This window comes from Macaca thibetana, chromosome 15, assembly GCF_024542745.1.
Source record: "Macaca thibetana thibetana isolate TM-01 chromosome 15, ASM2454274v1, whole genome shotgun sequence".
Classification (NCBI taxonomy): domain Eukaryota; kingdom Metazoa; phylum Chordata; class Mammalia; order Primates; family Cercopithecidae; genus Macaca; species Macaca thibetana.
Window position 1 is genome coordinate 31,024,735 of NC_065592.1, and position 15,755 is coordinate 31,040,489.

Sequence of the window (15,755 nt, forward strand, 5' to 3'; positions counted from 1 at the left end):
TTTTATGCAAATCCACCCTGTAAGTAACATCTGGCCTTTCTGACATTTACATGTATGCACATTCTTACCTTGTCTGCACCGCCCTTCCCCCATCCTAATTAAAACGTTGCTGGGGTACTTTTTATGTTATTCACTTTAGGTACCTCTAACTGAGTGCTGAAAGCATGATTCCTCATCTATAATAATCTAACCAGTTCTTGGATTTTCACCACTAATGAGAACCTTTCTTAGAAAAATGCCGATAACTCCATCTGCCTAGGCCCAAAACCTATTAATAAAATACATCCTTGGATAGTACTATTTTGCTTTTTTAAAATGTATTCTACTAGTGTTATTTTCCTCTTGCGTATTTTTCCATTGGACAATATTTTGCAGAAATCATTAGATACATTTTTTCCACGTCCATGGGCATTTTGATGGATGTTTAGCCAGAAATGTTTAGGTAACTTTCTTCTTACTTTTGTTAACTGCGCCCCTTCCCCCCTACCGTTTTTTTTTTTTCCCCCAATCCTCTCTTGGTTTAGGTATCAAGTCTTCGTTCAGGTGATTTTACAAGTTCAGTGGTAGCGCGTATTCTGGGATAATATTGATGAACTCTAAGATCTGGAATTTCAGTCTCTAATTTGTTAATGCTTATTAAGGAAAAAAATTCGTAACCTAGTAGAAAAAAAAAACCTACTAGGAAAAAACCTAGTAACCTCTTTCTTTTTGCAGAATTCTAACCCTCCTTCACTGCTCCACACCTGTAGTTTTTTCTCTGCTTAAACCTCATGCTCAAACTATTTACATTCTGCATCTCCAGCCCAGAAAAATTATATGGCATTTCTGGACTCTCAGACAGCCACATTCAGTCACCACAAGAAACGTTTACTGGTAGTTCGAGAGCTCAAGGAGCAAGCCCAGCAGGCAGGCCTGGGTGAGTGTCTGCGTGAAGACCATCGACACGTGCAGGGCCATGGGGGTCGGGTAATGCCACACATTCTCTCGATTGCTTAGTGTTCCTCCTGCAGTCTGATTACTGTGCCATGGGGAAGTGTGAGGCCTCTGTGGAGCCCCTTCAGGGCCATCTGTGTCTGTGTTTGTGTGCTGGTGAGGGCAGGACCAAGCATGAACGGGAAGAGCTCTGCCGACGTTCCCACTGACCCCCATTCAACCAGAGCAGCTGACCACTTCTGTGTCTAACAAAATGAGTTTCCTCATTTCCAGAAAAAAGTTCAGGAAGCTACTGATTTACATTAGTAATTACTGTATTTAATATTATCTCATTCATTTTGAGATCAGCTTTGCAATCATTTTCATCCATCCTTTGATATGCCCCCGTTGACTCTAGTTCATTTACCTCCCTGAAAGTAAACCCACACATTAGCAGGCAGTGTTTTCATCTGCTTCTGGTTCTTCTTTTCTAGATGATGAGGTACCCCACGGCCAAGAGTCAGACCTCTTCTCTGAAACTAGCAGTGTTGTGAGTGGCAGTGAGATGAGTGCCAAATACTCCCATAGTAACTCCAGGATATCAGCGTACGTATCACATTGATTCAGCACATTGACCATGCCCTGGGCATATGGGGAAAGTGGAAGCAAATAGGTTGGTTTTCTACTGGGACAGTGTAGTGGGAGTGGAGAGAATATTATTCAATGTTGTGTGGAAGTTGTTCAGAGACTTTCCCAGCATATCTGAGACATTAAACTTGGCATTGAAAGGTCTTCTTCCTCAGCTTCACGGCCTGTGTGTTTTCCCATTCCCCATGAGGCAGTTCCTCCACTGAGTGCTCAGTCTACATTAACATCCGATTTTACGCTTTGAACAAATGTTGTGACTAAGGTATAGGCACTGAAAAAATGAAAAGATCAAGCTTCTTCAATTCAAAATCAGGATTGGAAGAGACCATACATGTAAAATAAGTCATCACACTTTTACCAATTATAGTAATTTGTCAGAAATATTCATGCAACACCCGTATGGTAGGTGCAGTAGATGTTACCAAAAACTTACAAGGAGGTATGAGTTATAAGAGCTTGAAGTCTTGCTTGGAATATGTAAAACAATCCAGTATTATATATTTAAACTGAATTATGCTTTAGGAATTTGAAATGGAGAACTGTGAAGTTGTGTGGGATGATCAGCAACTGCAAGAAAGTAGCCAGGCAAGGTAGCACATGCCTGTAGTCCTAGCTACTCAGGAGGCTTAAAAATATCTGTAATTTCTAACAGGAGATCATCTAAGAATCGCCGAAAAGCAGAGCGGAAGAAGCACAGCCTCAAAGAAGGCAGTCCGCTGGAGCACCTGGCCCTCCTGGAGGCACTGAGTGAAGTGGTACAGAACACTGAAAACCTGAAAGGTATATTCTCAGTCCTGATGATGATTCTTGGCTCCAAACAATAGTAAACAGGCAGCACAGACAGGCAGAGTTCAGTAGGTGATTAAGCTACCATTTTCCCAATTGGAGGAAAGATGAGAACTTTTAGCAGGAAGGGTCATGTCAGCACACATTCCTGAAGCAGCCCTTCTTAGCTGGTAACTGAGAAGCCTTCCTCCGTTTGGCATCCCCCTAACTGAACTGGGAGAGATGCTTAAGCCAGGATAAAGAATTGTGGGACGCTGCTTTCTGCGTGGGCCCCCCAGTGTGCTTGATTTTCTTTTTGTAGTACATGTGTTTAGTTATGCCAGCATTTGGGAAGAAAAAAGATAATGTAGGAGAAAGGACCTGCAGTGGAATCATAGAAATTTTTGGCTTTGGATAGAAGCTATGGTATGATTTGGTCTATGGAGCTGGGAATATAACTTACCACTCTTTCAAATTTCTTCTCTCTAGATGAAATATACCATATTTTAAAGGTACTCTTTCTCTTTGAGTTTGATGAACAAGGAAAGGAATTACAGAAGGCCTTTGAAGATACACTGCAGTTGATAGAAGGGTCACTTCCAGAAATTTGGACTCTTACCTCCCAGCAGAATTCAGCTACCCCTGTAAGTTTTCTCAAAGACGGTGTGCATGTTTTTCATCATTTTCATGGGTTATTATGTTCACACCCTCCCCAAGTCAAAAAGTTTTCCTGTTCTTAAAAACGTAAGATGCCGTAGTTAAATTATCTTAGATTTATGTTTAAGCTGTCAGTAAGATTTTATATTTGCCTGTAGAGTGACTAGTACACCTTGGCGTAGGTTAAATGGGCTATCATTTTCCTTTCTGGGTGAAGCAGGTGTCATGGAGAAAATGAGAAAGTCACGCAGTTGCTCCTGGCCTTCAGTGAGGTTGGAGTGGGGAGAGAGCGGGGAAGAGGGGATCGGAGACGGCCTCTCACTTGGATGGGATCAGGCTTTAAAGGGACCCCAGGCAATTGCTTTTCCTTTTATTTTATGAAAAATTTGACTTGTCACTTCTGTGTTGTTACGATGGACTTTGCTGGTTGTGTTTAAGGCTGAATCAGCTTTGTGTTGCAGAATTCTAATGTATTGTCGTCTGTTTGTTATTTATACCTCTGTTCACTCTCTTATACCTCAAGTCTATTGTTAAGAGTTTTTATTTGGATTCAAAAGGCTGGTATATAAGTCAAGATCTAGAAAGGAAAACAAAAGCCTACCTATTATTTTATCACAGAATTTAATACATGGATTGGTTAAATAAGCATTAGAGGACTAAACAAGGCAAAAGGGAAACACAGAGGAAGGACACTGAGATAGTAACTATAGGAAGCAGCTTTACCCTCCCTGAGGGAACAGGAGGAGGAGTTGGGGATCATTAGAATTTAGAAGCCTGGAAGTGGGGCCCTGTAGAGCTGACTCTTGAACCTCTGAGAGGAGGGTGCCAGCCAGCTAGTCCTGGCATTTCTGAGGGGGCTGGTTCCAAGTGTACAGAAGTAAATGGAAACTGGAAGGAATAGCTGCTGCTGGGGGAAAAGCCAGCCAGTCAGGCCAGGTGCAGTGGTGGCTCACGCCTGTAATCCCAGCACTTTGGGAGACTGAGACGGGTGGATCACCTGAGGTTGGGAGTTCGAGACCAGCCTGCAACCTGGCCAACATGGAGAAACCCCGTCTCTACTAAAAATACGAAATTACCCAGGCGTGGTGGTGCAGGAGGCTGAGGCAGGAGAATCGCTTGAAACCTGGGAGGTGGAGGTAGCGATGAGCCAAGATCGCGCCATTGTGCTCCAACCTGGGCAACAAGAACAAATCTCCATCTCAGAAAAAAAAAAAGCCAATCAAGGAAGAAATCTAGAAATCTTTTGTTTATCCTCCAGCTTTGTACTCCCCCTCTGGTGTTCACTGTAGGCAGGACATGATGGGAAGCCAACAGCAAGGAGGAATATCTTTCAGGTGCCCAGCCCCAGCACCACAAGCAGTGGATAGAAGGGTGGGTTGGAGCTGAGAGATTACAAATCAGCTCACTGTTTAGAAACACATATGTTTATCGTGTCTTGATTTCCTTATTTAGAAATGGGCATAAGACTTCCCTGTGTGCTTCAATAGAATGCTTTGAAGGTTAAATAAGAGGGTGAATGTAAAAGCACTTTACAAACCATTGAAATAAAAGCAACTAGGAATCAGGACCCTACAACCTCTTGAATTGATTATAATAGGTATTTCTTAGAAGAAATGTGGTCATCATCTTCAAAACTGTAGTACTTTTGATGATAATTGTTTTTGTTTTTGTTTTTGTTTTTGAGACAGGGTCTCACTCTGTTGCTCTGGCTGGAGTGCAGTGACCACCACTCACTGCAGCATCTGCCTCCCTGGGCTGAGGTGATCCTCCCACCTCAGCCTCTTGAGTAGTTGGGACTGCTGGCACATGCTACAACACCTGGCTAATTTTCAAATTTTCTGTAAATTTTCTGTAGAGACGGTGTCACCATATTGCCCCAGCTGGTCTTGAACTCCGGGGCTCAAGCGGTCTGCCCACCTCAGCCTCCCAAAGTGCTGGGACTGTAGGCATGAGCCACCGTGCCCTGCTTGAAGGTGATAATTTATGATACCACTCCCATGCCGTCCCCTTCCGTCTTCTCTTCTGATCACACGATCACTTTAAGGTCTTATTTTATTTTATTTTTTTTCTTGCTCTGTCACCCAGGCTAGAGTGCAGTGGTGATGTGATCCATCATGGCTTGCTGCAGCCTCGAATGCCTGGGCTAAAGCAGTCCTCCCACCACAGTCTCCGGAGTAATTGGGACCACAGGTGCACACTACCATGCCCAGCTAATTAAAAATTTTTTTTTGTAGACATGGGGAGTCTTGCTATGTTGCCCAAGCTGGTCTTGAACTCCTGACCTCAAGTGATCCTCCTGCCTTGGCCTCCCAAAGTGCTGAGATTACAGGTGTAAACTGCCATGCCTCCCACATTAAGTTCTAAGACATCCATTTTATTATTGTGGTTTTGATTGGTGAAGTATGGTTGTGGTATGTGCAGGATACTGTGAGTGACTTCTCATGGCGTCGCTCTTGAGAGTGTGCCACCAAGGGTCTGCACTAACCAGGGGTGTGCCCAGAGGCTCGCTGCAGGCTTGACATTCCTGTGGAGTCTTGTGTTTTACCTGGAGCACATGTGCACAGTTTGCATTCTGCTCCATAGTATGCACATATTTGTATTTATTTCAACCTAAAAATGTTTGTTTCCCACAACTCTTTGCATATAATTGATACTCTGCGTATTTATAGCCTCTTGTACTGTTTCCCTGCTCCTCAGGGAGTGGCTTGCTCATTTGGAAAAGGCCAGGATATATCATTGTAGAGTTTCTTTTCTTTTCCCCCACCCCCTATCTTTACCTTGTTCTGGGAGAAAGGAGAATTAGAGGTCTGAGTTGCAGCTGGAGAAACTGGCAAATTAAAATCACATCAGGAAAGAGAGTTACTATGTTTCACACCATACCAGTAGAAATGACAGGCTGTTTTCTGCTGGTAGGGATTTGGCCTTTGGTATTGGCAGTCTTGAGAAGTATTAGATAATCTTTGCTGATACAGTCTATTTTCTCCTTAGGTTCTAGGTCCCAATTCTACTGCAAATAGTATCATGGCATCTTATCAACAACAGAAGACTTCGCTTCCTGTTCTTGGTTAGTATTTTTTCTCATTTAATATTACAGTACTAAGCAGCAGGACTATCTTTCTGTAAGTATTGAGAAGATCAGCAGTAGAAGGAGAGATTGGATACAATTTTTCACTACAAAAAATTGACTACAATTCTTCCTCAATTCTAAGACCACATCTTTAGTATGATCAGTTTCATGCTTCTAGCGGTGGGGGACCTGGTGTGGGAAAATTCATACATGACCATTGTATGTGTAATTTAAAAAAATATTTTATGTGGCATACGCTTTTTCATAAAGGCACATCACAGTTCCAGTTTCAGTCTAAACCATCTACATTTACATATATATCAAAAGATTCTTCTGAAGCATCATTACTGGCTGTTGGCAGTTACGCGTTGCATCTTGGGGGCATTTTCATAAACTTGCTTATGAGTGGGACCTTTTTATTATGTTTAGAATTGACAATATAATTTGAAGGCAAATCCAAAGAATATTAGCATTTTATACATATTTCCTGTTTAGTTATGCATGAAGTGTTTTATTTGTTGAGGGAGATGATTCTCAATTAGATTACTTATATCCTTAAAAATTAAAAACCCTAAACGCTTTCTTTTGAAAGTTGGTTAGAAACATTTAATGGGTCAACTTGGGACTTTGAGTATTTGCCCTTACTTATAGTTGGGTCAATCAAGCATTTTAGCTTTGAAAAGTGAATATTAGTTTCTAAAATAATTAGCAGTTTTAACTGCTGTTACTTGCATTTCTAGCATGTGACAGGCAATTTTCTGAAATTTTTTTCACCGAAGTGCTACACTGTAATAGCATTTTGATGATATTTGAAGTAGCCTGTGGGGATTCAAATTCAGTTTGACTTTAACAGCTTATGTTGCTACCAGGAAAGAGCAGCTACCTTCCATCCCAGCTCAACTCATACATCCAGACAGTAACTACTGTATTCCTAGCTCCTCTTCTGTCTGGAGAATGGCAAGGTACTTTTGGTATCAATTTCAACACATCCACTTATTCCTTTTTTTTTCTTAAATTTTTTTATTGAAAAAAACAGAGGGGGGTCTTAATATGTTGCCCAGGCTGGTCTCAGACTCCTGGTCTCAAGTGATCCTTCTGCCTCAGCCTCCCAAAGTGCTGAGATTACAGGCGTGTGCCCCTGTGCCCAGCCCACTTATTTCTCAGATGCTAGGAACTTATATTAGACCTGAGGCCATTTGGTCATTGTTTATTTTGTGCGGTAGTGCAATCCAGTTGTGATTTCTGCCTCCTGTGTTCCTCGTTGCTGGCCTGATGCTGACCTTCAGGTCAGGTCAGTCCCACCATCCCCCGGGGTATTCTAGATGGCTTTCCCACTTCAAAGAGCACTTTCTTGTTTTCCAGCTGAGCCTTAAAGACACTCTGTAATATTTGAGAGCCCCTCATTATCTGAGTGTTCATTATCATTACCCTTGTGGTTTCAAGATTGTATAGGAAAAGGGAAGTTCCTATAATTCAAAAATTGCCACTGATGAACTAATCACAAAATTAGTCCCCCTCAAATATTACTCAGCTCCCCTCCCCAGCTAACAATAGTTGAGTATATTCGCACATCCCCACAAGCGGAATCAATGACTTGATAGGTCCTTTCTGATTGTTTCCTGCTTTGATACAATACAGCACCATGCAGATCAGTTGCAAGCCTTAAAAAAATTTAGTATTACATAAAATAGATTAAAATGATGTTGGAAAAGTACTTGAATCACTGCTGGGTTGGACTCGTTGCAATTGATGACAAAATAAGTGCTTCAAGTGGTTTTGACCATCAAAGGATTGAGAGAGCTCCTTAGAAAAATTGCAAAGCCCTCAAGGTATTTTTATAAAAATGACTTTTTTGTGTGCTGTGAAATTCAAATATGGAAATGTGAAATATGTCATGTCCTGCTGTCATATAATTTGTCAGAATAATTACTTTCTTGCCCAAAAGTCTATACTTTGCATTTATTTCAAATTAAGTCTGGAATCAAATATAATTGTAGTTATGCCTAATTTTAAAAAATGAGATAGAGCACATTATTTTCATAACTAGTTTTTTTAAGATAGTCTTATTCCAACTTTAATTGCTATTTATGAAAGTATGGACCTTGTTGACAGTGAATTTATTTAAGTAGCCTTTTTCCAGTATTGATATTCTTTTATCTTTATGGCACCATTTAGTGGAGAGAAATATAAACAAACATAAAGCTGTAGTATGAAATCATAACTGCATAAAATTAACTGTAGTACATACTGCACTACTGTAATAATTTTGTAGCTACCTCCTGTTGCTATTGTGGTGGGTGAGCTCAAGTGTCACCAATATCTGCTTAAAATGCCATGTACCACTAATCATGTCCACATGAGCAGCACATGACAGTCTCCATTAATTGCATATGGCAGCGAAAAGTGATCTCTTGCGTTCTCATGTATTTTTTTTATCATGTTTAATGTAATATCGTAAACCTTAAATAACACCATGAGACCTATAGGAAGTACCACAAGTGATGCTTCCAGGAAGCAGAGAAAAGTCATGACATTACAAGAAAAAGTTGACTTGCTCAATACGTACTATAGATTGAGGTCTGCAGCTGTGGTTGCCCACCATTTCAAGATAAATGAACCCAGTGCCAGGATGATTGTAAAAGAAAAGGAAATTCATGAAGCTGTCACTGCAGCTATGCCAGCAGGGATGAAAACCTTGTACTTTTTGCAAACGACCTTTTTATCTTGTATTGAAAATGCAGCTTTTATGTGGGTGCAGGATTGCTATGAGAAAGGCATTCCTATGCAACTAATATGATTTGAGAAAAAGCACAGTCATTGTATGAGAACTTAAAGCAAAAAGATGAAGGATCTAAAGCTGGAGAATTTAATGCCAGCAAAGGATGGTTTGATAATTTTAGAAAGAGGTTTGGCTTTATAAATATCAAGATAACAGGAAAAGCAGCTCCTGCCATCCAGGAGGCAGCAGCAAAGGCAGTCAGGTTTATGATCAGGACTGCTCTTATCTGTAAAGCTGCTAACCCCTGAGCCTGGAAGGGAAAAGATTAACACCAGCTACCAGGCTTTTGGTTGTACCATACAACAAGAAGTCTTGGACAAGGAGAGCACTTTTTCTGGATTGGTTCCTTTGTCGATTTGTCCCTGAAGTTAAATAGTATCTTGCCAGAAAGGGGACTGCCTTTTAAAGTTCTTTTGATACTGGAAGATGCCCCAGGCCACCCCTAAACCCATGAGTTCAACACTGTGAAGACGTTGAAGTGATCTACTTGCCCCCAAACACACATCTCTAATTCAGTCTCTAGATCAGGGGGTCATAAGGACCTTTAAGGCTCATTACAAACAGTACTCTATGGAAAGGATTGTCAAACGTACGGAAAAGAACCTTGCTAGAACATGAAAGTCTAGAAGAATTACACCATCAATGATGCCATCATTGTTATAGAAAAAGCTGTGAAAGCCATCAAGCCCAAGACAATAAATTCCTGTTAGAGAAAACTGTGTCCAGATGTGCATGACTTCACAGGATTTATGACAGCCTATCAAGGAAATCATGAAAGAGATTGTGGATCTGGCAAAAAAAAAAAAAAAGTAATGCATGAAGAATGTCAAGATAGGGGTCTTGGAGAAATTCAAGAGGTGATAGACATTACACCAGAGGAATTAACAGAAGATGACTTGATGGAGAAGAGTGCTTCCAAACCAGTGCCAGACAACGAGGAAGATGACATAGAAGAAGCAGTGCCAGAAAATAAATTGACATTTGTTCCAAAGATTCCAATTATTCAAGACTGCCTTTGGCTTCTTCTACAACATAGATGATTCTGTGATATGGGCACTGAAACTAAAAGAAACTGTGGAAGGATTGGTACCTTAGAGATATGAAAAGCAAAAACATCAGAAATTATGGTGTATTTCTGTGAAGTTAGTGACTGAGTGTGCCCACCTCTGTTGTCTCCTCTTTAACCTCCCCTACCTGTTTCATCTCTACCGCCCCTGAGACAGCAAGACCAACCCCACCATTTCCTCCTCCACTTCAGCCTACTCAACATGAAGATGACAAAGATGAAGACCTTTATGATGATCCACTTCCACTTAAAGAATAGTAAATATTGTTTTCTTAATATTTTCTCTAGCTTACTTTATTGTAGGAGTATAGTATATAATACATATAACATACAAAACATTTGTTAACTGACTTTTTATGTTGCCAATACGCTACCGGACAACAGTAAGCTATTAGCACTTGAGTTTTGGAGATTCGGAAGTTAAACATGGGGCCAGGTGTGGTGGCTCACACCTGTAATCCCAGCACTTTGGGAGGCTGAGGTGGGTGGAACAAGACCAGGAGTTTTGAGAGTAGCCTGGACCGCATAGTGAAACCTCGTCTCTACAAAAATTAGCCAGGTATGGTGGTGCACACTTGTAGTCCCAGCTACTTGGGAGGCTGAGGTGAATCACATGGACCTGGGGTGTCAAGGCTGCAGTGAGCCATGATCGTGCCACTGCACTCCAACCTGGGCAACAGAAGGAGACCCTGTCTCAAAAAAAGAAAAAAAAAGGTACATGCAGATTTTTGACTGTGCAGCGGGGGTCCACACCCATAACCTACCTTCAAGGATCAACTGTAATTTGTCATGCCTGCATAGCTCATATGTACAGATTTACTGCTGGAAGTTTATCATAAATAATGCTGAAAAAGAAAATCCTTATATATACATATTTTCTCATATCTCTGCTTCCAGTATGTGATTCCTGGTTAGAAAAGAGACTTAACAAATCTAAGTGAAAGAGTGCCTGGGAGTTTTAGGTTACAATGACAGAATCTTTTCCTAACCCTCTCTCTCCATTTACTTTTTTTAAAGCAGGGGCATCTTTATTGATCGACATGTTTGTCGAAGTTTCATCATAGTTTCTGTCCATTAACTTCACTTACTGAATATGTGCTACCACATTTTGCTATTCCTTAACAATTGAGATAGACTTTATATATAGTGAAATGCAGAGATTTCAGGTGTACAACTTGATAAGTTTTAATAAATGTATACAGCCATGTAACTGCTGCCACCACCCCTCCCACCAGATTGAAATACAGAACATTGTTCCATTTTGAATCACTGAGTGAGCATGCCTAAGGTTGAAATGCAGTCCCTCCTCTCAGGGCAGGACCTCCAGGCTGTGTTTGCTCTGACCTGGAGGTTGCAGGGGTAGCAGACACATTAACTCTGGCTCTGATGGTCATATTGCTGCAAACCCCACCTGCCTAGTTTGTTTAGTTTGGAGTTACTGCCTCAGCGCCCTCCAACAAGGGTATGTCTGTCACAATTTCCCTTCCTTTCTTACTTTTAGATGCTGAGCTTTTTATACCACCAAAGATCAACAAAAGAACCCAGTGGAAGCTGAGCCTGCTAGACTGAGTGACCACAGTTAGGAGGGATCCAACAGAGAAGACCATTGCCACTAATTCCTGTTGTCCTACCACCCCTTGCTCTTTAAGGCCTGTCTGTTGAGAACTGGAAAGAGTAAAATGATAACTTACCTTAGCGTTGCCAAGAACTTCAGCAGACAACAAGCAATTCTGTTTTATTTTGTGTATACATCTTAATCATTAGCAAGACGTTAAGCTTTAACCATTATGGCATCATTATGTGAGAATGATTATTCTTTCACTTGGGCTGTTTGAGAGCATAATTATGGTAATCATGAGATTAATGTTTCATGGTTTCTACCTCAAAAGTGTGAAGACAAGTAAAATAATGTTTCTAAATTGTCTTATTGGAGGAGAAGATTACAATGGCTATTAGTGCTACATTTGGTCAAATGTAATCACTTAAATGGCTTCTTGTCACCTTAAACTAAAGCAGAATAAAAAGTATCCTTTGAAATTATAAGCCCTCCTTTGCTGACAGCTGTTATTTTGTAACATCTTACCAGGTCATGTGCTTTCAGTTATAACTGGGCTGAGCCTCCTATAATTACAATGTCTACAGGGACTGTTTTACTGCCTGTGTATTTTCTGCTAGAGAGTTAGCAATGTTAGAGCTGGAACAGATTAGAATTTCTAAACAATATCATGCACGTTTGGTATGAGTGATCAGTGTGCATTGTATGGCATGCATGGTTGTGAATTATTCTCTGTTCTCCAAATGCTGTTTCTTTAACTCAGATATTTTTGTTAGCGTCTAGGCCACTTCATTTATTTTTCTTTATGGTGCTTTACTGACTTCTCTTTTACTCAATTCTCCATCCCACCCCCGCATCAAAAAAAACTGTCTCAAAATGAGAATATTTTATTTTTATGGTGAGTCTAGAAAACGCCCACTTCATTCTAATTAAAAATTCTTCCATGTTTTAAATATCAGAACCAGACCTTCCTGACTGTGTATCTTAGTCCATTTGTGTCTCTAAACAACCAGCTTTCAAAGGAACTAATAGAGTGAAAACTCACTCATTACCCCAAGAATGGAACCAAGCCATTCACGTAGGATCTGCCCCCGTGACCAAAACACCTCCCACTGGGCTCCACTTCCAACATTGGTGATCACGTTTCAACATGAGGTTTAGGGAAACAAATGCCCAAACTACAGCACTGTACATAAACAAACAGGAAATGCTGCGTTTGATCCTCAAAGAAGTGATATAGCCAAAATTGTAATTTAAGAAACCTTTCCCAGTATAGCAAGGTGTCAACTACAGAATCAATCTAGGAGTATTCACTGTAAAATTCAACTTTTCTGTATGTTTAAACATTTTCACAAAATAATAGCTTTTAAAAAGAAGAGGAAGAAGATACACTTTACTTTTGAAATCTACTTTTTGACTTACATGGATTTGCTGTAATTAAGTGCCCAATATTGAAAGGCTGCAAGTACTTTGTAGCCACTCTTTGGCATGGGTAAATAAGCATGGTAGCTTATATTTGAATATATTATAGTGCTCTTGCTTTGGATAATTGTAAAGGGACCCATGCTGATAGATTGGAAATAGAAGTAAATGTGTTCATTGATAATGGTGTGAATTTTCCTGGACATTCAGTTTCCTTAAATAATGTATTGAAGCAGCAAGAAATAATCTGTTTGAATGCAAATTACTATCAATTACTGTTTCTGTCATCTGAGCAGGATTGAATTTTGTTCATTTTTAGAAGAAGCAGGCAGGAGGAGACCTTCCAAATTGAGGCAAAGCCAAGAAGAATTCATGGGGGAAAACCGAGTGTATGAGGAAAGGAGAGAACTCCTCTGAGTGGTGAATGCTTAATTTGGGGGCAAGATTCTGTCAAGTTTTAGAAAAGAGTACATAAATTTGGATTCTGTCCCAAAGCAAGTTCATGCTGCAATAAGGTAAAACCTTCACTTTTCTTGGTTCCATTGAGTCAGATAGCTTTGCTCAGATGCTCTAAAGGGAACTTCAAGAGGGAACTTGCAGAAGACTGTCTTCTTCAGTTCAAAGTGCATTTTAAATTTATGCTTTTTAAAAAACTGAGGCCGACTGCAGTGGATCACACCTGTAATCCCAGCACTTTGGGAGGCTGAGGTGGGTGGATTACAAGGTCAGGAGTTTGAGACCAGCCTAGCCAACATGGTGAAATCCTGTCTGTACTAAAAATACAAAAAAAATTAGCCAGGCGTGGTGGCGGGCACCTGTGATCCCAGCTACTTGGGAGGCTGAGGCAGGAGAATCACTTGAACCTGGGAAGGTAGAGGTTGCAGTGAGCCAAGATCATGCTACTGTACTCCAGCCTGGATAGGACAAGAATGAGACTCTGTCTCAAAAAAACAAAAAAACAAAAAAACAAAAAAAAAAAACTTAGGAGCAATTTTTATATGCCTTTATGGATGTAGCTTGGTGCAATTTCTTAGCCCTGCTGCATATTTTAAATTTAATTATATATGCATGTATATATACATACACATTTGAGAGATTTGTCATAGCAATAACTGAAGAGGGTGTTTTTAAAAATAAGTAAAACTGACAATGCTTAGTAACCTAAGGTGACTGCAAATTTGAGAAGCAAAATTAGATTTGTTCTTCTTCTTGTGCTGGTTATTGTACTCCCATATTCTCTAGAAGCACCGCCTGGACAAGCCCTGGGGAGTCTTTGGCTGTTCTTTCTTGTTTGTCATATTTATTAGTAACTGGCTGCAAATACATCTTAGGAGCTAGGTAGCTGTACATATTCACGAGGCTGGAGATCAGGCAAGGCTAATTCGGTAACATTTGGCAGTGCTGAAGGCCTGCTTTGGATTCTCGTGCTTCTGTGTTCTCTGTGCTCCCTGGGCCCTTACCACTGGGCTGCTCCACCACTATTCCTACTGGCTCTAAAGTCCCCAGACCTTTAAGAACAACAGTTGTTGGGTTGGTATAAAGGAAAGAACAAGGCTTTGGGCCATGTGTCCAACCCTCTTAGCAGTCTTGGACAAAGTCTCTTAATCTCACTGAGCCTTGCTTTTCTTCAGTCTTGTGTGTGCCCATCAAGCTAAGCAGAGTTTCTCAATAGCACTGTTGTCATTTTGGTTCATGTCATTCTTTCTTTGGGTGTTGGGAGGTGCTTCCCTGCACATTGTAAGATCTTTAACGACTTGCCTGGTCTCTAACCCCTAGATGCCAGTAGTACACACTCCCACCCCTGTTATGACAACCACAAATATCTTTAGACGTTGTTAAATGTCCACTACAGGCCAAAGTTGCCCCCACTTGAGAACTACTGTGCTAAGGTAAGTTCCAAATACTTAGTAAAACTATCGCTTTTTATGAGGAAATTCTCTTTTTCTGCGAGGGCATACTTGTGAGCATCAAGTGAGAACATTCATAAGGTGCTTTGAAAAAGACTGCACAATTGCTCAGCCTTCAATTGGTATTTTTTCATTTAGAAATGAACATTGAGACCTAAGAAGGCCTGGAGACGCCCATCCTCCAGAACCACCTCCCAACTCTCCTCTTCATTAAGACCCTTGCCTTTTTAGGGATCTGTGACGTGGGGTTCATACATCCCGAAGGGATCGGTAGATAGAGCATATCTCTATAAGATAGGTTTCCTCTGTAATCATACACTGTATTTTACGCATTTAAAGACATTATTCTAAGAAGAGGTTTATGGGTTTACCACCCTGCCAAAGAGGTCCAAAGGTTAAGAACTAACCAGACTTCAGCTTGCACATCAGTGAATGATCATGGGTTGACAGTAGAGCGGTTTGGGCAGAAACTGAGGTAAAGATGTCCCTACTCACCAGGCCTGGATCCAGGGTCAGGTACTTTAGGCCTTTCAAGGCTGTGTAGGCAAACCTGGAACCTGTGAGGGCGGCTCTGGAGGGCTTCTCCCTGGAGATGGTGGAGGTGCCAGCTCTCCTCTAAATGCAGAATGCGTGCCTTTGAGTGCCTGTGTGACTAAGGACTATAGTAAGAGACTTTTGGCCTTCTGCATAAGAGGTAGAAACTTAAAGATACTAGCTGGCTGTTGTGAGCACCTCCAGGAGTCTAGTATTGGTATTCAGATGTTTTTCACTGTTTTCCAAATCAGCTGTGTGAGGTAGGCATTCATACTCAGTTTTGCAGGCAGACAAACTAAAGTCACACACCTAGGTGGTAGCAAAATAGTGTTTCAAACCACAGAGTCCAGAGCCCATGTTCCGTCCACTGTTTTATGCACCCACTGGTGTTCAGATTCTGAACTTTAAAGACAGGACAGAGAATGTACTGGGGGCTCTTCTAA

The 15,755-nt window shown here is 40.9% G+C and overlaps 1 protein-coding gene across 1 annotated transcript in view; it reads left to right on the plus strand.

Moving 5' to 3' along the window:
- ELP1 (elongator acetyltransferase complex subunit 1) overlaps positions 1–11,937 on the plus strand; it is a 65,436-nt gene extending 53,499 nt beyond the window's left edge. Inside the window, exons 32-37 of the mRNA XM_050759532.1 lie at positions 803–916; positions 1,407–1,518; positions 2,213–2,340; positions 2,815–2,969; positions 5,971–6,046; positions 11,396–11,937. Of these exons, the coding sequence (XP_050615489.1) occupies positions 803–916; positions 1,407–1,518; positions 2,213–2,340; positions 2,815–2,969; positions 5,971–6,046; positions 11,396–11,463 (653 nt within the window). The 3' untranslated portion in view covers positions 11,464–11,937. The remainder of the gene's footprint in view (positions 1–802; positions 917–1,406; positions 1,519–2,212; positions 2,341–2,814; positions 2,970–5,970; positions 6,047–11,395) is intronic.
- Positions 11,938–15,755: the final 3,818 nt, after the last annotated feature.